General features: G+C 41.2%; 1 protein-coding gene across 1 annotated transcript in view; it reads left to right on the top strand.

Annotated features, from left to right (window-relative positions):
* LOC143132380 (carnosine synthase 1-like) overlaps positions 1-16,728 on the top strand; it is a 54,796-nt gene extending 38,068 nt beyond the window's left edge. The window contains exons 7-8 of the mRNA XM_076291858.1: positions 14,326-14,588; positions 14,720-16,728. Coding sequence (XP_076147973.1) covers positions 14,326-14,588; positions 14,720-15,934 — 1,478 coding nt within the window. The 3' untranslated portion in view covers positions 15,935-16,728. The remainder of the gene's footprint in view (positions 1-14,325; positions 14,589-14,719) is intronic.
* The last annotated feature ends 6,276 nt before the right edge of the window (positions 16,729-23,004 follow it).

The following is a 23,004-nucleotide window of genomic DNA, read 5'->3' as shown; positions in this document are numbered from 1 at the left end:
ATAATGTAAAAATGAAATTTGCATTTATATTGTGGAACTGTTAACCAAAATACAATTGTACCAACATACAAAAAACAGGTAGGCCTTATGGACTTATCACTATTTTGATCCTCGTTTTGAAAAAAGTGGACAAGGCGCCTGCAGGAGTGAATGCGATGGTACGCACACACCCACCTAACTTTCAACGCTTTGATATTTGTCTCGGTTAGGTTCCTGCATTGGTCAGTTAAAAAGTAGTCTACATAGTAGGCTAATGACATCCACATGCAATATCTTTACAACAACAACAATGCCTAACAACAACCTATTTATTTGGACAACTTTGTATAGGCCTATAAAGGCTAAAGTTACCTTTAGTTTTGTTCTAGCGAAGGCTACGTTCACGTATGCCTTTAATCAGCGGTAATGCTAGCCATTTTGACAAGCACAATAATCTTGCCTACCTTGTGCTTGCGGCTTGCCCATTTGAAATAACTCCTCGCTTTGCTGTCTCCATCCTTTCTGTTTTCGTTGTTTAAAAAACGTGTTATATCCATGATGAGTCTCGAGTTAATGAATTAGCTTATAACATTGTGTGCTGATAACCAGCATAGATAGTAATAGAAATCAACAAGCTAGCCGACAACTTCTGTAGCATGCGTAGGCTCTCCTGCTCAAACAAAAGGTGCGCGCGTGCATAGTTCTGCATTAAGTTGATTTTGATAACGTGTTTACAAACTTACTTGACAGACAATTGTAAATAGCCTATTGTCATGCAGTTAATGGAATACTGTGCAGAGTTGGGAAGTTATGGTAGCCTAGGCCTATTTGGTGTGAACACACACACACAGGGGCAATTGTCTCTCGAGTAGCCTGATGATACGCACAGTGCGTACTTGGGTACGGCCGTGGTTTTGGCGCGCCTTACTGAGAACGTCTGGCTGCCGCTCTTTTTTCGAGCTCCGCTTTCATATTTCCTAATTGTCTCATGCAAAGCCATTGCTGTCTGGGATAGCATGCATTGATAAGGGGAAAGACACCTCTCCAAGTACACCTCGAAAGACAGGTGACGATAAGACATTTGTTTTCTTTTTCAAATGTCCCGCGCCGGGGCCCCCTAGTGGCCGGGGCCCCCTAGTGGCCGGGGCCCGGGGCAGCATGTTGACAATGAGTAGCCTAGTTTTGGTTGTTGTTGGTGGCGTTATTGCATGTTAGTTATGCCTAAGATTTGCATGAGTTCTTTCTATCTGCTTTACTTTTGCGAGTTGCGACCACCTAGGCTACGTTCTATGAGGTACCAGTGTTTAGCTGTGTCACAAAACAATAAGCTTTGTCAGACTACTTTTAAAATGATATTCAGGGCTATATACATTTTAAACATTCGGGACTGAAGACCCGACAAGGCCTTGCGTTAATTCTTCAAGTGGGAAGTGTCAGGAATTTTAATACGAGAGACGCTCTCATTGGTGGTAAGGATATGGAGTAGGGGATTGACAGCAACATAGCCAATCACATTATGAGAGATGCTGAATTTAACATCAACAGCGATGTTTGATTTTAAATTAATGTAAATTTAGCCGGGACTGTAAGCTGGCACACGTGGGTGCTCGATATTTTCTGTGGGTGCTCGAGCGACGGAGCACCCACGGTATCGGCGCCTATGAGCCAGAGGGGAGAACCGGGACGAATGAAACACTTTTTAATTAAACGTAATTTACAAAGACATCATACTGAAAGTTAATCAGTTAGTTAATCAAGTTAATCAAATTAATCAACACTGAAAGTTAATATTTTGTCACTAGCAACATACATCTGTCATTTGTCAAATACAGTAGCATGTATAGCTCTGAACAAAACCGTTCAAGAGTTATTTAAGGAGAAGTCAAACGTGTGTTTTGTTTCATTCGTCCCTCCTGGCTGGGAGCCTGGGACAAATGAAACAGCATGGGGGACGAATTAAACATCCTACAGCTTAAATTATGTAAACTTCACACAACTTCAATATTTGACAACATATCATGAATGGTACTTCATGTATGTGTAATTTTAGATAGATTGCTGCTGGGCTATATGTCTTGGTTCATGTCTGTTAACAATTCATTGCAGTCATGGTAAAGCGCGTAGCCGTAGCCTATCTTGCGGTTGCATCCATTACAAACAAACATGCAATGTGAACGTCTGGGATTGGGGAGAGCACTAAATGCTCTACTAAATAAGCATGAAGTCAAACCTTTAAATGAAAAACACTCTTTAATAATCAAGAAAATAAACCGCTAATGAAGTAAACTTGTGACCATCAAAAATCGTTTATCGCCTGTAACTCCTTGATAACAGGACGTAACAGGAAGGCATTTGGCTGAGCAACGGAGGTAGATATGCTCTATATTTTGTCCAAATGATGTCTGTCTATCATCGTTGCACTCGGAGAAAACCGGAATGTTAACAACTGCCAGATTTTACGTGATAAATTACTGTATCATGGTCATGGTTATCAATTAGGCAAATAAATATGTGTGAATACGATATATTAAAATGAAAAAATAATAGTCTACATTTCAGTCAAACACTACAACATAAGAATACATTTTTATAGACTTTATACATTTTATATAGCTATGCGTATCTGATTCTTTTCAAGGAGATGTAGCCAATACAGAAATAAAATAAACAGAGTGTCTATTTGCACCCCTGGTACAATTGGCCTTGGCACAAAGCTGAGCTATTCACACCCTGTGACGTAACAACAAAAACACGTTGCTCGCGTGCGCAAAAACATGGCAGACATTTGTTTTTTTGTCAGCAGAAAGTGAAGAATTCTAAAAGGTTTTGGTACTAATATCTGTTCAAATTAAGTTTCGGGTGGAAAAGTTTATTTTCATAATCTTTGTTCAGTGAATACATACAACCGTCAGTTTGTTAGTTAACAGAAATTTCATGATTATGACACTCAGGCCTATTAATAACTCTAATCTGAATGTAAAGCAGTCCTGTGTAAAGCATTTTGGCAGAGGATAGGGTGTAAATAGCACACATTACCAGACATAGGGGGACTCGAGTCACTTTTTTTAAGACTTGAGACTTGCTTCATCAACATGTATAAAAGACTCGACTTGACTTTGACTTGCTATTCATGACTTGAGACTTGACTTAGACTTGAGACAAATGACTTGAAATGACTTGACTTTTTATTTTTTTCATAGATATTAAGGAGTTAACTTTACGATTTTAGAAAATCTGCTTAGGTGCTGTTGCATGCGTCACAGGAGCAACCTGTCATTGTACCAAGTGACGCGACAGAGCAACAGCAAGTGCCAGATCAAATGAGACAGACTGAGGTAGGCTAACTTGCAAATATGGAAGGCTCTACGTTTATACCAAAACATAATAATGTTTGGCTTCACAGATGATGTAATCTGAACATCAGTCTGCAAGTGTGCAAAATAGCGACATAACCACCACCACGTTGATTTTCAGCCGAAGTTAGTCGTGTTATAAACCTAACGTCAAATTTGAGGCATGTTAAGAGTTGGCTTTGAATCTATTATGCTTTTTAGTTAACGCCATATTAGGTTAAAATGTGTGAAATGGCAAAGTGAAACATTTTCTTGTCTAAGTTTAATCTATATATATAGCGAAAATGTTGCCAATGTAACCTAAAGTAAGCGCCTCTCTTTCTCCCTCTCTCAAACACGTCCCTGTTCCATACGTTACAACCTAGTAGTAGGCTAACAACAGTAAGTAGGCCTAGCTAACTGCCAGCAATCAGCATAGAAAAGTAGCTTATTTCACATGTTAGGCTTATGTATAATATGTAGGGCTGTCAAAATAACTGATTAATTTCGATTAATTAATTTGAGAAAAAATAACTGATTAAAAAAAATAACGCAGATTAATCGATTCTGTATGACCTTTGACCCCGAGCCATTGTAGTCAGTAACCATTATACTGTAAAATGAAGGAGAGAGAAGAAAATGTGCTGCCTAGATCATTGATTGGAACATTTACTTTTCAAAAATGGCTTGATGGTGTTGATAAAAATAAAGTGTTGATTAAAATAAAGTCCTCTGCAATGTATGTGATAAAAAAAAAAAACTTCTTCCCGAAGCACTTTTGAATTTATTTCCTCAGCATATTAGGTCATATCATAGATTATTATGGCCATTATTAAAATAATAATAAAATAGTTTTTGAACTTTAATGTAACTAATGCTGATTATTCAATGATTCACAGCAAAAATCATATATGCGATTAATTTAGATTAATTAATCACAGAGTATGTAATTAATTAGATTAATTTTTTTAATCGATTGACAGCACTAATAATATGATATAGCATTGACGGTCCTAAACCCTCTTAAAATCCATTGCGCTGTTGCGCTTGTCAAAGTTTGGCAGTGACGTCTGTTGGATTCACGATCGTTTTTGCGTTGTGTTTTAGTTCTGATGTCTGTATTGAAGATGGTCAATAAAGCTTGACGGCTGGATCAGGATCGGTGATTAGATGATGATTTATTGTAGATGGTACAACAATGAATAACAGAACACAGGCTAAGTCTCAAACAGTAAAACTGTGCAGAGTCTAACAGTTGTGGTTGTTATTAGAAGCGGCTGCTGAGCCTTCCGACAGAAGATGCTCCTTGGGTTGCTTCCTCGATCCGTCTCCGTGTCAAAACCTAAGACAAAGCCTGTTATACTAAAACATACAAACGTCAATCATGCCAACGTGGCAGGTGACAACCAGTGTACAAAACCCGGCCCTGGCCAGATGGAGATACTAGCCCGAATAGGCAGACATGCTGTCTCCCTCGGCCCATGTTATCACTGATGTTCCTCGGATGTTCCTAAACATCGGCCTCTCTGACCTTCCTGCTGGTACACAGGCCTAAGGCACAGTTATGCACAATAATATGAACCTCTCCCTGTTGTATACTACACACAGAAGTAACATATGAACACATCAGAATACAGTAGGAATACCCCAGAATTCTACAGTCCCCCCTCTTGATCAATCAAAAACACAGATTTTGTATAGATCAAACAATCGTAAACAGAGTCTGATGTGTCAAACAAAAAAAATAGAAAAATAATAAAACCAAGCATTACTTCTCAGGCACTTTAAGGAAAAGAAAAGAAGTGCGGGCACCTTGAAAGAAAACTTAAAAACTGATTATGTTGCTGATGATTATCTCACATTCTAAGAGTCAAAAGAAAAGTAAAACAAAGTCTTTTGGAAGTTCAGGAAACCGGCCGGCAACAGTTCAGTTCAAAGGCAAAGTCTCTGTCCCAGATGTTGTCTGTGGTTCCCGGCAAACTCATAGGCACATGTGGAGTGAAAAGAAAGAGCAGTATCAGTTGAAGGATAGTCATGAAAACAACAACATATATAATTATCTATTATAGGGGTGTAGCATCCTCCCAACCCTGGTCCCCCAGTGAGTCCCCGGTTAACCCGTTGCTGCGTGTTCAGCTCCCTTACGGGTGTCCCCAGAATCCCACCTGTAGAACCAGGACTACAGAATTACTCCCCCCTCTCGATCTAGCTTAATTGTAATCATTCTCAGTTTAAACATTTCATATATCAGTAATCACACATATTTAATCATCAAAATCAATTATAAGACTTATCTAAGTCTATCATTTTTCATAACATGAGTTTGTGTCAAGAAGAGTCCACTACCACAACACTCTGAGCATGTTCAGATTCTCAAAGGAAGATTCTACGCTCGGATCCCTAACCTTTCATTTCTCCTGACGTCATAAATTCCCTATCATAATGAAAGTCTCCTGTGAATCTTCCCCCCTCTAGTTCACACCTCACCCCTAAAAGAAGATTGGAGGAAACTCAGATAGAATTCGTACCCTACCCAAGCGCGTCATGTTTCAGGCGGTTCTATTAGTTTGCAATGCCTTTGCATGTATCCACTTTTCTCTCACCCTGGACCTTCACTGCCGACTGTGTTATCAACAAAATCTGATATGGCCCATCGTACTTTGCCCCTAGCGCTAACCTTTGGGGCTTGTGAATCATCACCCATTGTCCTGGCACTAGAGAGTGGCCTCCTTCCTGAGGGTCTCCCCAGGCCTCTTCCGGGTTAGCCGCTGTTTGGACTGCCTTCGTCAATTGCACACAGTAAGTCAGCATCGCATCTGATGTCAGGTGGATGTCGGCTTTCCTCAAATCAATCGTTCCTGGTGCCTGCCAGTCACAATCTCGAATGGGCTGAGTCCAGTGTCTCTGTTGCTTGTAGCTCGCATGCTACACAAGACCGCTGGTAAGGCGTCAACCCAAGGAATGCCTTCTTGATGTTTCTTGGCCAGTCGTTCCTTCAACGTCCGGTTGGCTCTCTCCACCTGCCCCGACGATTCTGGATGGTATGGGCAGTTCAGGGACCAGTGCACATTCAGCATGCGGGCCACCTTGGCGCAGACTGCTCCAGTGAAGTGTGTTCCGTTGTCTGAGCAGATCTGTTCCGGCAATCCATATCGGGGAATGATGTCTTTCACAAGGACTTTGGCAGTGTGTAGTGCAGTTCCAGATCGTGCAGGGAATGCCTCGATCCACCTGGAGAACTTGCACAGGACAACCAGAACATCTCGGTAGCCTTTGCATTTGGGAAGAGTGATGTAATCTATCTGGAGAACTCTGAATGGTCCTGGTGGAGCTGGTGTCTTCAGCATTGGCAACTTAACCTTCTTGTCGTGATTGTTTTGCCGACAGGTGACACACCGCTTGACAATGTCTTTGGCCGTTGCTGTGAACTTCGGTGACCACCAGACCTGTATGAATCTGTTCCTCATCTTCTCCATTCCCACGTGTCCAAGCGAATGAATTTGCGCCGTCAGATATGGTAGAAGACTTTCTGGAGCCACTGTTCGTGTTCCAAACCTCCACAAGTTGTCATCATGGAGCTTCGCCGCATTTTCAATCCAAATCCACTTCTCTTCTCGGCTTGAGCTGTTCTGCATGTCTATGATGTTGGCCAAACTTTCCCGTTTTCCCTCTTCAGATGTTTCCTTGACCTTCTTTGTCACTTTCATCATGCATTTCTCGTCGTCATTTTCAAAAATGTTCCTGTTACCGTTAGATCCGTCTGTGTTTCCATTTCCGTGTCCATTCTCGTTATTCGTTTTGTTATCTCCTCCCTCTCTTTCTTGCGGCTGTTCTTGACACCGCATCCGCCATTGCATTGCCTCTTGCTTCAATGGTGTCTTGCCTTGTATGTGCCTTTACTTTGATCACTGCCAGGTCTTTTGGCAGCTGCATTGCATCCAACAATTCTGCCACAAGCTGTCCATTCTTGATGGGACTTTGTTTCACACACAGAGGTGGTTTTCCAGTCAGTCTGACAGGTTCCATTTCCAACAGTCCACAGTCATTCTTTCCCTTAGCCAAAGCAGGATGTTCCAGGAGATCCTCTCTTTTTAGCCTTCTCAGGTTCCACAAGACTTCTCCATCTCCTTCTCCAATGGCTATGGTGATTAGGGCTGTCTGCTTCAGACTGCATTTTTCTCCGGTTGGTCCACCAGCTGTCTTGATGACGCCTGACAGAGGTATTTTGTGTTTCTTCAATAGGTCGGATGAAAAGACTTTAAGTTCAGCACCAGTATCAATCAAGAATTCAATTTTGATGTGTTCTTCAAGCAAGGCAGTAGCATAGAGGGTGTTGTCAGTTCTCGCTAGTTGGTAAAGCACAGACACGCCGTCGGTGGTGGCTACTGTGCGCACAGGGCATATGAGTGCCTCGTCAGCTGACTACTCATCTCAGGCATCCCAGTCCTCCACCGCTGGCCTGGTTTTCATTGTCTTAGGCCTTGTTACCGGAGCAGTCGCTCCCTGGGCAGCATTGGATGTAGATGCCCCATCATTCACTGGTGCAGGTGGGGGTGGGGGAGGTGGGGGTGGGTGATGTAAAGAGTTGACAGGTGGGGGTGGGGGAGGTGGTGGTGGGGTAGGGAAAGAGTTGACAGGTGGGTGAGGTGGGTAAGGGCTTGTAGCCAGTGGCATTGGTAACAACAATGGGGGAGGAGGAGGTACTGAAGCTATGGCTAGTGGCTGTGGATAGCCATACTGGAGTGGAGCAGTTTGATGATGGTTGGTTGCAGACGTTCTTCCTTGTCTTCGTGGATTGTAGAAAGCAGTGGCTGCTGATGGGGCCAGAATGATTTGTTTCGTGTCACCTGCTGGCTGTTGGTCAGGTGGGGTGCTGTTTCTTGGCCCATGTGGGGTTCCCATAACAGCAGCATTCTGTCCAATGAAGCTGTCTTTATCAATGTCCACTGCACTTCTAGATGTCTCCACCATGGCATATGGCGCTGTTGAGTCCAAGTCAGGCAGAGTCGGTTTGAGGCGGGTGCTTGGTTGCCTGTTGCGACCCCCGCCCACAATAGGTGCCGGGGTGTATGGGAGGAGTTGGCTCCTCCCCATTGAGTGGGCCTCTGAGACTACTCCTCTTCGCCTCATTTCACTCTGTTCTGGCAACACATCCGCTTCCATGAGTTGTTCCTCCAAATCACGTCTGTCCATCTCTGTTCTCCAAATCCTGTCTCGGATCTCTAATTCCAACTTCTCTATTTTCCTTTGTAATTTTTTCTCAAATTTGCCCAATTGTAATTTCACTGCCATCCAATCTGAAACATAGTCTTGTATCTCAGCTAAGGCCTGCAACTTAGTTTTCCTACCAAGAACCATATCTGGATTGTGCTAATATCAAATCATTAAATATTAAATTGTACTATGTGTTTCGTGCAGTGACGTGATCTTTTTAAATATATTTTTTATATTTTCCCGTGATGTGGTAGTGATATAGTGATGACAACTTTGCACTTTGAAAATTTGGTTAGTAATTTGTTCACCTCTCAATTGTTCACAAGTTGTCTGTCTTTCTTTTTCTTTTTTTTTTTTTATTCCACACTCACACACACACACACTCTAGCTGCTCCCGCCAGGGAAAAGGAAACACTCTCTCTCTATCTCTCTCGCTCCGTAACCTGACACTTGGTAAGTTATTTTACTCACAGCATGAAGCCACAACAATACATTTCACCAGTGTCAGTTCCACTTAACTCAGACTGTTTCTTTTCTCCCAAAACGGCTGGACAATCATACAAATTAATGGCTCACTCACACCTTTAACGATCTTTCGTTAAATTCACAGTTGACCAAGTCAACAAAAAACATAGGTGGAAACCCTATCCCACTTTTCAAATACTGCACAACCAAAACACCCCACTCTGGTAATTTCGTCTCCTTTCCGTATCACTGTAGCACTAAGTTTAGTCCTAGGCCATTAAACTAAACAAAGACCGTTGAGAAACAACCACACAGTTCACACAGTTAGCTCAGCAAATTAATGACTGTAGCAACTCCTATTTTCTCATTGGCACACGCACAGAATTTATCTCATAAAACTCACACAGCTTCACATGTAATGGCAGTACAGAAAAAGAAAAGATTTAATCCCCCAAGCTTGTCCGTAGTTAATCGATTACTTCTTTTAATTCGTTCACGAATCTATCCAATTACCCATAATATGTGTACACTTTGACCTTTTACTTTTTTCCAGAAAACTTCTTATATCAAATGACATCTAGAGCTCATCAATCATTGATATAGGTACATTACTTGTCAAAACACTTAATGACACAAACTTCAATACTCTCATTAATGTGCAGCTTTTAATTTCTATTTTCCCGCATAAAGGAGTAAAGACTTTTTGCTTTCACCTGGTCAGAATGTCTTCACTGCATGCAGGGTGCGCAGTGCAGCAGTGTTTCCCCTCTTGGCAGGCTTCCAGCTGGGATTCAGTCACGTCAATCAGGGTGCCAAGATGGACTCTTCTTACAGATGTTCAAAATCCAAAATCTGCCCCCGAAGTCTCTTCGAACCCGTTGGATGTTCTCGTCTTTCCTCTCCTCTTGCAGTCGGGTCACGATAACCAAATGTTGTCGTCTTTCTTCTCCTTTTGCGAGAATGGTCACGGCACCAAATGTTGGATTCACGATCGTTTTTGCGTTGTGTTTTAGTTCTGATGTCTGTATTGAAGTAGTGTTAATTTTGTCGCCTATTTTTAATTTAGTCTTAGTCTTAGTCTTGTGACAAAATGTCCTTTTTAGTCTTTGTCATATTTAGTCATTCAAATATCATTTTTGTTAGTCAAGTTTTAGTCGACTAAAAGTCTCGTCATTTTAGTCTAGTTTTAGTCAAAAGAAAACTAAAGGTATCTTAGTCTTAGTCAGTTTTAGTCAACACATTTTAGTCTTTTTTTATAACAAATTATTTCTGATTACCATTTGAGTCAAATAGTGTTTCACACATCTCAATTTTCCAACAATATTGTGTGTCCACAGGGCTACTCGTCTGTTATAATTACTCATTCTGATTTTTTGTCAGTCAGTATGTTTACATGCACAGGTAAGTCAAGCTACAGTTATAGCTCGGCTGGGATTTGACCATAGACAGTAAAAGATTTGACTGGACCACTGTCACTGGTGGTCCGCAAACTATCCCAAGTGGTCCGCGAGCAGACGTGGTAAAATATAATATAGTTGAGTTGTTTGCAATATTGAACCAACTTGTATGTAAAAACAGTTCTGCAACACTGTCTATGTAAGATATGCCAGTTTAAATCATACAGTATGAATCCACACAATAAGCAAAGTGCAAAGACAATAAGCAAGGTGGTTCAGTGAGTAGGCCTATAGTGTAGACTAATTATAGGCTACTGTTGAAGTAGGTCTAATCTTTTTTTTTTTTAGCTAGGGTTAGTTAAGTGGTCCTGAAACTGAAAAAGTTTGAGAAACACTGTCGTAGACCAAAGTATTAATGTTTTACTCCGCCTCGCTAGACGGCGATATGCGCCCAAACACAACACATTCCCCAAACAGACTCTCCATCTTAGCCATAGCTAACTTGCTAGCGAACTTTCCATATTAGCTTACTTGCTAGCAAACTTTGCATCATCAGTCTAACTAGTTAAATAGTTGAGATTACATGATGAACATTTTCGTATGGACATTCTGGGGGATGTTAATTTGTATGAGAGAAGCTTCAACTTCTGGGTATGTAGCATTGTGGCATAAAGCTTAGGTAGTTAGCTTCCTAACCCTGGCAGAAAATCTCCAGTGTTCTTGTTCAATGTAGTTTCGTGTTGCAGCCACAGGGTTGCAGCAACAGCACGTAGACTAGCCTACAGAAAAGCTGTTGCGTATGAACTCATTCGGAATATTTTGAAAACATAACAGCTAGATATTCTGCCTTCTCATTTTGTAGACGAAAATGAAGAGAGATTTTATCTTAGTTTTTATTTCATGCAAAACATTTTAGTCTCGTCTTTTTTCGTCAACAATAATGCATCTTAAGATAGTCTTAGTCAGTGTTTCAGGACATTACTGCCGTCTCGTCATCGTCTTGTCTTAGTCATGAAAAAAAAGGTTGTTGACGAACATATTTCCTCTCGTCTCGTCTGACGAAATTAACACTATATTGAAGATGGTCAATAAAGCTTGACGGCTGGATCAGGATCGGTGATTAGATGATGATTTATTGTAGATGGTACAACAATGAATAACAGAACACAGGCTAAGTCTCAAACAGTAAAACTGTGCAGAGTCTAACAGTTGTGGTTGTTATTAGAAGCGGCTGCTGAGCCTTCCGACAGAAGATGCTCCTTGGGTTGCTTCCTCGATCCGTCTCCGTGTCAAAACCTAAGACAAAGCCTGTTATACTAAAACATACAAACGTCAATCATGCCAACGTGGCAGGTGACAACCAGTGTACAAAACCCGGCCCTGGCCAGATGGAGATACTAGCCCGAATAGGCAGACATGCTGTCTCCCTCGGCCCATGTTATCACTGATGTTCCTCGGATGTTCCTAAACATCGGCCTCTCTGACCTTCCTGCTGGTACACAGGCCTAAGGCACAGTTATGCACAATAATATGAACCTCTCCCTGTTGTATACTACACACAGAAGTAACATATGAACACATCAGAATACAGTAGGAATACCCCAGAATTCTACACGTCGACGGCAGCGTTTGATGACTTGACTTGCTTGACTGTCACAAAAAATGACTCGGACTTGCTTGAGACTTGAAGGTTAAGACTTGAGACTTGCTTGTGACTTGCACATGTGTGACTTACTCCCACCTCTGCACATTACTATATACACCAGAGGAGGAATAGCATCCACTTCTAATTATACAGTGATGCAAACAGCATACCTTATTCAGAGTGTCTATTTGCACCCCTGGTACGAATAGCATAGTTCACACAGCTTAATTATATTGTGTGATCAATATGCTAGGGTAAATGCACAAAGGTGCAAATAGCATACACTGATATTTGTACCAGACAGGGTATTAATAGAACACATTGCTGTGTGCATCAGGGTACAAGTACCGTACATTGATATTTGTACCAGACAGGGTATTAATAGAACACATTGCTGTGTGCACCACGGTACGAATAGCATTCACTTCTAATTGCACCAGGGTAAGAATAGCATACACTGCTAATTGTACCAGGGGTGCAAATAGCCTCACCCAGTGCTTAAGACACCCTTGGGCTTTTCTCATATCTACAAGAATAAAATAGGCATACATATCACTGAACAATCTGGGCCTATTTTGTTCCAACAGTAGACTTAATATCCAAAAACCTAATGCCAACAGTCTGACTGAATATGAATAGTATTATAACAAAATAATAATCATTTGTGCATCGTTTTAGCTGCAAGGGCCAAATTATTATTTAAAGCAACACCAAAGAGTTTTTTGTACCTTAAAATAATGTTTCCAAAATCGTTTCAGTGGTTCATCAACTTGTAACAGGGTGAACGGCACTTCTGCCTCTATCGGCTATAACCGCACTATGTACGTTTGCCAGATCGGGTAGCGGATCTGTAGTCCGATGGAATGAGACATAAGAAACTACAAATTTGACTTGCGTTTGATGTCGCAATACATCATACTTTCATATATCATGCAACATATTCTACCTTGTCTGTGGACATCTAATCTTTCCTAACGATCCGCTAGCTGTCTGCCCCATAAGGAGGCTGTCAAAAAACTGTCTCTGTAGGCTCTAGGCTCCGAGATCTGTACACAAAAACAATTGCTACCAACAAGGGTTGGCAACCCACTCAAAGGAAAAAGAAAGTGTTTCAACCAATAACCGACGAGATTCGCGTTTAGGAGAGTTTTAATTGCACGGGAGGGAGGGGGAGGGAGTAGCGAGCTAGCTCTCTGTTTTGTTTGAACATCAATAGAAGTGACATATCCCCGCTATCGCTGATACAACCTTTAAAGTGATGGTTCGGAGTAATTTCACCCTAGGGTCCTTTGCACCAAGACCTCGAGGCAAACACCCTCCCAGAAGCTCTTTTCCCTTGGTCGAACATTGGTCGAGTAGCGCTGTCAGGCGAATACAGAAATGAATGGCTTGTGCAGGCACTTATGGAACCAATAGAGTATCTCGTAAATTACCCTACTAATAATGCCCTGAATGGTACGAAACTTCTACAGTAGTACAAATATGTTCTGTACTCATAAAACGAGGCATTGGAAAGTTTGTAAGTACACCAGGAGTTTATTTAAATAACACTTGCCTGATGGCTTCTACTCTCTGCTGCTATTTACCGCTGCGGCGACGTTACTTCCATGATTTGGGAAAAGCCTGTAAAAGTCCTGGCAGGAAGCGATTACATAAAGGTTTTTTGGTATATCCAGTTTTTTATTTTTTTTTAAGAAGTGTTTACAACTTAGTGTTAAAATTATTGTTGCAAACTGGTACTACGAACAAAATATTAGATCTACATCCTTATGCATCGGAGGAACAAAAATCATCTTCATGCCTTAATTTTTTTTTTTTTAAATTAGGAAAAATCCAACCTTTCAGGACACCAATTTCCTTTGTGAATGAATAATGTTTTTTAAATAAATACATGTTCTTCCTTAAAATACAGGAGGCATACACACTATGTTAAATTCCCATAGAGGCAGGCAGATTTTTTATTTTTAAAGGCCAGTTATTTCATGGATCCAGGATACTATGCATCCTGATAAAGTTCCCTTGGCCTTTGGAATTAAAATAGCCCCACATCATAACATACCCTTCACCATACCTAGAGATTGGCATAGTTTTATTTCAGGTAGCCTAATAGCTGGTTTGATTTGCATTGAGAGATGATCACACATGAACACACACATTTACATACACAACAATTCTAAGAGTAGGGGATGGAGTAAGAGATGGAGATAAATTGAGAATGTGCAGGACTGAGCGGTGGTCATATTTTGTTATTTTTAGTTATATTTCATATAGTCATGTTCTTATTTCTTTTTAGGAGTTGATTTTTCCCTGGGGAAGATGGATGGTGAGCTGCTGCCTTTCCTCCTGGGGATAAAAAATGTTTCAAGGGGAATGTTCAGCACTCCAAATGGCCTTCTTCATCCTCAGCTGTCATCCTCAGCCATCGAGCCCCTGCTACAGACCATATGTCATCACTCACACTGCTCCATCCTGACTGGAAAGACTCTGCTGTTTATCGGAGCAGGGGAGTCAAAAAAACTTGGAGTCTTTGTCACAGCCAAGCAATATGGCATTAAGGTAGATGAAATGAATATGACACTGTTTTTTAAAGAGAGTGTGACCTTTACAATGTCAAACCTAATTGTAAGTTAATGTATAATATGTGCGAAACAATGAATTTAAACTTTACTGACGCTTTCTCTTACCAGAGTATTCTTGTCTGCAACAATGAGCGACACCCTGCATACGACTATGTCTCAGAATATTTGGTCTACGACTACATGGATCACACACAAGATGAAGTCCACACTGAGAACATTGTGTCCCTGCTGGAAAAAAAGGGTTTGCAACCAGATGGCTGTTTAACATTCATCTGCAAAAACACAATTCTCTGTGCTTTGGTGAGGGCCAAACTGGGCCTGCCTGGAGATACAGTGGAGGCCATCTCCATTGCCAAGAGGAAGAGCCACACCCAGAGGCATCTGGCTGCCGTAGATCAGGGCTGGTGTCACCTCCCTGCCCCTAGGCAGTATACCGTCCGTTCTGAAAACTTTGAGGACCTGACTGATCTCACCAGAACTGCCGAATCTTTTGGATTTCCTGCTGTGGTGAAGCAAGAGTATGGAGCTGGTTCTGTTTCTGTGAAACTGGTGGAAAATGCTCAACAGTGTGAGGAGTATGTCCAAGAAATGACGGCTCTAAAAACCTTGGATCCTAATGATGGCTTTACATCGAGACCTATGATTATGGAGTTTCTAGAAGGTGTTAAGTATGTGGTGGACCTGGCAATCTTTGAAGGAAGGCTGCTCTTGGCCTTCGTGTCCTGGTGTGGTCCTTGTGTCTTGCCGTACTTCATTAGCTCCTCCCACCTTATGCCCTCTGGTGTCAGCCAGGAGAAGGAAGCCCAGATGGTAGCTGCTGCCTATCAGAGCTGCCTCCACTGTGGTCTGGAGAATGGAGTCTACAATGTTGACCTCAAACTCACTGACCATGGGCCCAAACTCATAGAAATCAATCCACGCACTGGGGGGAACTTTCTTCCCACTTGGATAAAGGAAGTATATGGTGTTGATATCTTCACAGTTGCTTTCCTGATCGCCTGCAACATACAGCCTCAGGTTTGGACACCTCAACCAAGAGGATACTCTGTTGGCATATCTTGTCCGATAAAACAGCACTTTCGTGCCAAGGAGAAGACACCGGAATTTGATGTCATTCTGAATAGTTTGATTATCAAAGGTCTTGTGAAATCTAGCATGATAACCGATGTTAAGGATTACACTGCACCTGTCGCCACCCTTAACCTGTCAAGTTTCAGTAAGAAAAGAGAAGACGCCATCAACAACATCCTACTGGCTTCCCAAATGCTATGCATAGACTCTGAAGATTATCCTGTAAGGTACTTCTTGGAACCTTTCATGTAGTTTTTCATAGTTTCATAGGGCATTTGTAGCCTGGAGGTCCAGACCCAATCTGAAAGATTAAGGGTCTGGCTATGAGTAATGAAAATGGCTCAACTCGAGGGGCGGGGCCCAGCATGAATTTGAAAATATCACTGCACGCAATTGGATAACACTATGACCAATGTTTCCAGACATCGATGTCACAGCGCTGTCGTCCTCTGTTTAGCTCGCCTCTGGCCCGCCTATATCATCTGCCAATGTGATTGGTGCAGCTTGGTTTCATGGGCATAGGTAATGAACATCAATACTCATCGCCAGAGTTACTTGCTGAGCAAATTCAAATTTAGGTCTCGCGAGAACTCTTTTTTTTCCAGGGTAGGACATTTGAGGTTAACTAGGACCAGCTGCAGAACGAGCTGCAGCTCACTGATGAAGAATGCCAAGCACCATGTAATTCAAATGACACATGCTACTTTTCAAAATTCTATATATGAAACGGATCAGAATTCTTTGTGTTTTTAGACTTGTTGAAGATGAAATATACTGACATTAATAGAAATTGTGTATAGCCCAAGTCAAACACTGGGTTTCCACTGCCAAACTAGATGTTAAATATGTATTTGAAGCTAAAGGGGGTCAAGTGGGTGTAGGTATTGAATGTTTTTACATGTAAAGGTGTATAATATTTAGGTAGATGATGGTTGATTATCTCAGAAATGTCTGAAATATTAGGTATCAATTATGTTTTAATGTTTAATGTCTGGAACATGAATATATTTGGGCATGTTATAAAATAATAAAAATGACTCTTTTAACCCCTCCTTAGATCCCATTACTAAGGCGGGGATCACACTGGATCACACACGCTCAGACCATAATAAGTTCTATCTCGTACACAAACAGTTTGCCTTAACTGACAATTGAATACACTTGCGTTGCGCTTTGAAAGTTGAACCAAGTTCAACGCTCAGCTTGTTAAATGCTAGCGTTACGCCAGCGTTGCTACTGTTTCGTTGCCGAACTATAGAGAACAATAGGAAACTTGCCGCTGGCTAATGTGATTAAGGGACTGTTCGGTATTTATGGAATGGAGGAAAATAGGGGAGGGTCATGTCTTTTTATTCTTTGTTGAGGGGAGGGTCACCCAACTTTTTTTAGCCTAGGAGGGGGGTCCACCAACTTTTGTAATCATGAAAACAGCAACATTTCAAAGTGGCCTGTTTGGTGCATATTTTTCCATGTAGCTCTCAGTCTCAGTCTTCACACTTCGGCACCCCTCTCTGCACACCACGTTTACCCCTCATTTCCTTCTTTCTTGCAGAGTAGCAAGATAAAGGAAGGCCTCGCGCTGCGGCTTTCATAGAAACTCAATGGAGACTGAGGGACATCTAGGCACTAGCAAAGGTTCTAGAGGGAATGTGATTTCTGGCGCCATATTACGCTCTCTTTCGTTCCATAGCTGTCAATATTGAACATTGAAAATAAGGGAGATGACCCGGGTTTCTCACCCAAAATACAGGAAAATGTCAACATTCGTCCCCATTAACGTCGGAAGGGTTGCAGTTGTAGCAACAAAGTAGCCTACTTTATTCACGCCTAACAGTATATTCGCCACTACAAAACGCTATTTTTATACCTAAATAAAAAACGGCGACGAAATTGTGAATTTCCAGAGCGTGTTACTCCACACTCAGCAATCGACTCCTACGGACTTTCCCCTTTTTTGTGGAGATGCTTTCTAAAGCCTGAAAAAGTGCTGAACCTTTGACTATAGCCATTTTGATCACAGACAACTGACATTTCTTACCAGGGTAAAAGGCATGGGAAAGTTTTAGATGCCGAACCAGATCTCTAACAGAGTTAAACGTAAATTTGCACACAAAACATGAAAGTATCTTATTCAATTCCATTCAGTTGTTTCAATTAAGAATCTTAGTCCTACATATATTGTAAATGGTGGTCTGGACAAATGTATACACGTTTTGCAGAGCCTGGTCATAGGAGATGCCCAACACATAGTGTGCTTTGAAAAGTTCGTTGAAGGCAGAAAGTGGCGACTTAGCCTTGCAGGGAATCAGCTGACCATCCACCACAATGTAGAAGTCATGGATGTTGTTTCTTGTCGTCCCAACTGCAAGAATGTAGGGCTGCCTAGTCAGGGGGCCTATGTGGTTTCTGTGGGATTGAAATGTTAATGTTTGGAGAGTGGTTGGACTGTCTTTAGAGGTCATTGAACATGGAGAAAATGATGTCTCCATTTTTTTTACCTGTTTTAACCCTATTTTTGTGAAATTGTATATTTCACTATAATTAACACCATAAATCTTGCCTAAATCACTGGCTATGTTGAATAAAGTTCACAAAACAGTTATTTTCTTATTTTCAACAGTATGATTGTATGTCAGTATTATGATTTCATGTTAAACAATTAGAGATAAGATCAATAACCAATCACTTTCACCAAATACACATACTCCATTGCTGAAAGATCACAGATGCAAAATCACAGAATCACAGATGAGACCTCAAACAACATTTAATTAATTTACATATACACAACATATTAGATCTCATCTCCACAATTTCCTTATCAAAATCTACAACTAGTCTACTGAACCCTATTTGTACTTACCTTTTTAAGACTGGTCTTCCTGGATAATGTTTTGCTCTAGATTATAAATAATTCTATCAGGGAATGTACCACAATCATTTAAGATTAATCTGTCATTAAGCCCTCCCTCAAAAAACCTAGCCTTGTATCGATACTGGTCCTCCTGGACCTCAGCGCTGCCTTTGACACCACAGATCATGACATACTACTTAGGCTTGAAAATTTGATAGGCATGAAAGACTCAGCACTCGCTTGGTTTAGATCATACCTTCCTAACCGTCAACAATTTGTACAGGTCCATAATAAACCATCTATCCAAATTATGGTAAAATATGGAGTGCCTCAAGGCTCAGTACTGGGGCCCCTGTCGTTTAGCAGATGATACATAACTATACCTCTCCATAAAACCTGATGAATTAACCCTGTTAGCCAAACTTGACACATGTATAAGAGATAAAGACATGGATGACGAATAATTTCCTGCTTTTGAACTCAGATAAAACAGAAGTCATGATTTTAGGTTCTAAAAAGATGAGGGATATCCTATCCACATCACAGGCTACATATAGTGATTTTCCGCTGACCTCATCCACAAGTGTTAAAAACCTGGGAGTTATAATTGACCAGAACCTAGCACTAAGTAATCACATAAAACAGATCACCAAAACTTAATTTTACCATTTAAGGAACATTTCAAAGATAAGGAAGTCCTTATCCTTACCAGATGCCGAGAGATTAATGTTTTGTCATCTCAAGGATAGACTATTGCAATGCTATTGCAATGCTATCATACTGGCTGAAATAATACCTGTCTAAAGAGCTTACAGCTTATTCAAAATGCAGCTGCTCACACACACAAAAAATATGAACATATTTCCCCCATCCTAGCATCTGTACACTGGCTACCTGTTAAAAGTCATTGACTTCAAAATATTACTTATATCTCTTGGTTGGTTGCCTGCATTGAAAGAGGACACCTCATGAAGACGCTCTTTTGTCTGCTTCTGACAGAAGTACTTATCTATGCTGGCAGCAGCTGCTGCTGAAAAAGTGTACAAAGTCCCTCTAGATGGACTTGATGCAGTTGCAGGTGTTGCTGCAGGTTCAGAAGATGGTCTACCACGTCTTTTCTGAAGACACTGAGTCCTGCCTGCTTCACATGATTTCTAGTAGCGAATCTTAGCATGCTGCAGATGCTCACTGTTACAGGTGGATTTGTAGCAGTTCCTGTGCCAAACTGCTCTGTTCTGTTGTAAAATAACTGCACTGTAACAGTGTAATCGTAGGCTGATCTGTGATCCCCATCTCCATACTCTCTCATGGACAAAAACAAGAAATTTGCCATATGTCTTTAGTGATGGGTCATTCACCAGTCCACACATATCTGCCACTGGATACATAGCCCAAAATCTGTTTTTTTTTTTTTAAATATGTGTGCCATCACCTGACTAACAGAAAGACACACCTCAGAATATAACCTAACTAGACTGCCACCATGAACTATGAAAATGTGCTTGCTCAAATGTAGAAGGCTAGAAGGTCACTAATATCACCAACCATGAAGAACAGAGCACTATGTGCTTCAGGTTATTCGATATTCTAAATTCTATCACTGCCAGCTATCATCAGCCAACTGTCACTGGTAGTCAGGGATGATTTACTGCACGGGCCTACCAGGCCCAAGCCCAGGGGCCCAAGGAGTCAGGGAGCCCAAGCCATTGCATGGAATCATTGCCTCAATATCATCATATCATATCAACACATAGGCTATGAATCTGATTGAATTAAAGTATTGGCCATCCCCAAAATGCACCAGAATACAGGAAATCACATCAAATATATTTTAAAAAATGACCCCCGCAACAATCAGTGGGGGGCCCTTAATACATCTGGGCCAAGGGGCCTGAAAGTTCATAATCCGTCTGGTAGTGTCTCTTTCTCTCTCTTACACACACACACACACACCTACCTGTCTGTTTGTCTATCTGATCCTTTACCCTTTCTTTTCTTCACACTTACATAGGCTACAGAAGGCCTTACAGACTTCAGCTGGTACTATGTAAAAGTCTATTAAACTTGATTTAACAGAGATCTCTGCACTTTTTGCTCTGAATGGGTGTAGACAAGAACTGACAGAGCAGGGAATTTTAGGCACAATTTCTTGTTAAAGAGATCAATCATTAGCCTAAAAATGTTTTATAATGTTGTATTGTTTATGTGGCCCACTACCTTGTAGAATATCTTTGCTTTTTGGCATCAAACCCTATGCTATGATACCAGCAATGTGAGGTTTATGGACAAAACACCAAATTTGACCATTTCTGAATTTGACCTTTTATTTGGTCCTTAAAAACCTTGTTTTTTTTACAGACATGTTTTTTTTTACTCTTAAGAACCCCTAGAACAAAAATATAATACTCTCCAAAAATGAACATGCGAATCCCACAAGCCCCCAAATTAGACACATAGGCCCCCCTACATCGTTTACATGTTTTTCTGCATGGGTAGCTATCATATTGTTGTTTGGTGATTTACTCCTTTACTACACCCACTTCTAAGCAAACAAAGCATATAGCTGTCATATAGGCCTACTGTTCTTTCTTACAGTAAATAACGCATACCTGTCAACACTCCGTTTTTCCCGGGTTTCTCCCGTATTTCAAGGTCATCTCCCAGCACCCTCCCGTTTTGTTATTTCTCCCGGAAAACTCCCGTAATTTGCATGGCCATCAAACTTCATTTTAAAATCATTGATCCATTCAGGTTGCCAGATTGTGTATGAAATACACCCTACACATACACGATCACTTAGGCTAGCTTTACACGACAACGATCTGAACACAATCCGCAAAAGTGGCGTTGCTTTCCCACTTTTTATTTCGCGTTTAGACGAGTGTCTTTGGGTGGAAATCTGCATGCACACGGTGACGCAAAAGTGTGTGAAATAGTATGCATGCCAGGTGGCTAGGTGGTACTGTGAAGCACTGCCATACAACAACACCAAGAGCGCACGCATGCGTTGAAACTTCCTTCTACTTCTCTCCGTAGTAGTGCTTCGCAGTAGTAGTGCTTCCCAAGGCGCCTGCCTGTATGTGAACCAGACGTGAACGGTAATGTGTTTCTTTTTAATAAACTGCCTGTACACTTACAAGGTTCTCAATGCTTCGGTTTACATGTAGAGTAGGGGTGGGCGATATGGACAAAAAATAATATCTCGATATATTTTGTGATTTTGACGATAACGATAATTAGTCGATATCCTTTAAAAACAATTGTAAAAGTCTGAGTTACAGTGGGTACCCGTTAAAAATTGACACTTCATTCACGATTATGGTGAATGGTGAAATGTAAGTACAACTGCAGCCGCTTGGGGGCAGCATAGTCCGCTGTAGCGTTTCACGGTCGAACCAGACGGCACATTCGACAGCAAGGGCTGTGATTGGCAGAGTTTTCAGTGCGTTTCTCTGTGTTTTTAGCAGCCCCTGCAACATGCCAGTCCACTGTAGCCTAAGCATTGTACATAATGTTAAACATAGTTTTGGATTCAGTGGCAAGATTTCTTGATTGTACAGTGTCTGTCTCTCAGTAATGTTTTTAAATGAGAGCTTCGTCAGCTGGCAGTAGGCTACTTTGTCGGTAGTCATGAGAAGTTCGCTTGCTAACAGAACATAAAAATGCTGCCCAGAAACCTTGTGAATAGTTCTGACACTAACGAGGTTGAAATATAGCCTTTGCCTACAGCATCTCCTTAACAGTAATGTTAACGAAATGACAGCATTCATATGACAAAGGAAAACGAATCCGGTCACTCAAGACTGTGCCGCAGCCGTGGGGCAGAAGACGCTTGGTGGCCGTCCACAACGTTATAAACTTAACCTAAATAGTCGGCTGCTGTAAGCTACAATCGGATTTTATTGTATACCCCTGTTGTCTCAATGATAATAACATCTCATTTCCGACTATATTTCAGAGTGTGCCGTTCATTTGCATTATTAACATAACATCGTATTTTGTCATTTTTGGTGAAGACATGCATTCCGTTAGGGATATTCAACATATTTAACATTCTCTAACCATCGTGATTTCGAATTGGTGCAGTTGTCAGCACAAAAACTCATTTTATTCTTTTGCTCTTTTGCATTGCTCTATGCTGTTCTATGGTGCTTTCTGCCTCTTGGTTGCGCATGCATGTTTTCGTGACGTTTCATAGAAATCCATGTATAATGACCGCATAAAACGACTTGTTTTGGGACATTAATCTAGGCTACGTTAAGCTTTAAGGATTGTATGTCCTTAATTTATTTATATAGGCCTATTTAGGCTAGGCTACTTGCGCAAACCCTGGATAGACTTTTATTGTATTTGTTACATTAGCTTCAAAAGGCACCGCTTCAGAAAGCTGCACTGCTTGTGAAAGAAGGGGGTGGGGGAGGGGAGCTTGCAGCCAAGTGTCGGAAAAATGCATAGCCTACAACACAGA

The sequence above is a fragment of the Alosa pseudoharengus genome, unplaced genomic scaffold (genome assembly GCF_046254945.1).
Source record: "Alosa pseudoharengus isolate Yale_2024_CS ecotype anadromous, Long Island Sound unplaced genomic scaffold, YU_APseudo_1.1 YU_APseudo_1.1_scf_19, whole genome shotgun sequence".
Classification (NCBI taxonomy): domain Eukaryota; kingdom Metazoa; phylum Chordata; class Actinopteri; order Clupeiformes; family Clupeidae; genus Alosa; species Alosa pseudoharengus.
Note: the sequence above shows the minus strand (reverse complement) of the source record. Positions and strands in the feature narration are given on the sequence as shown.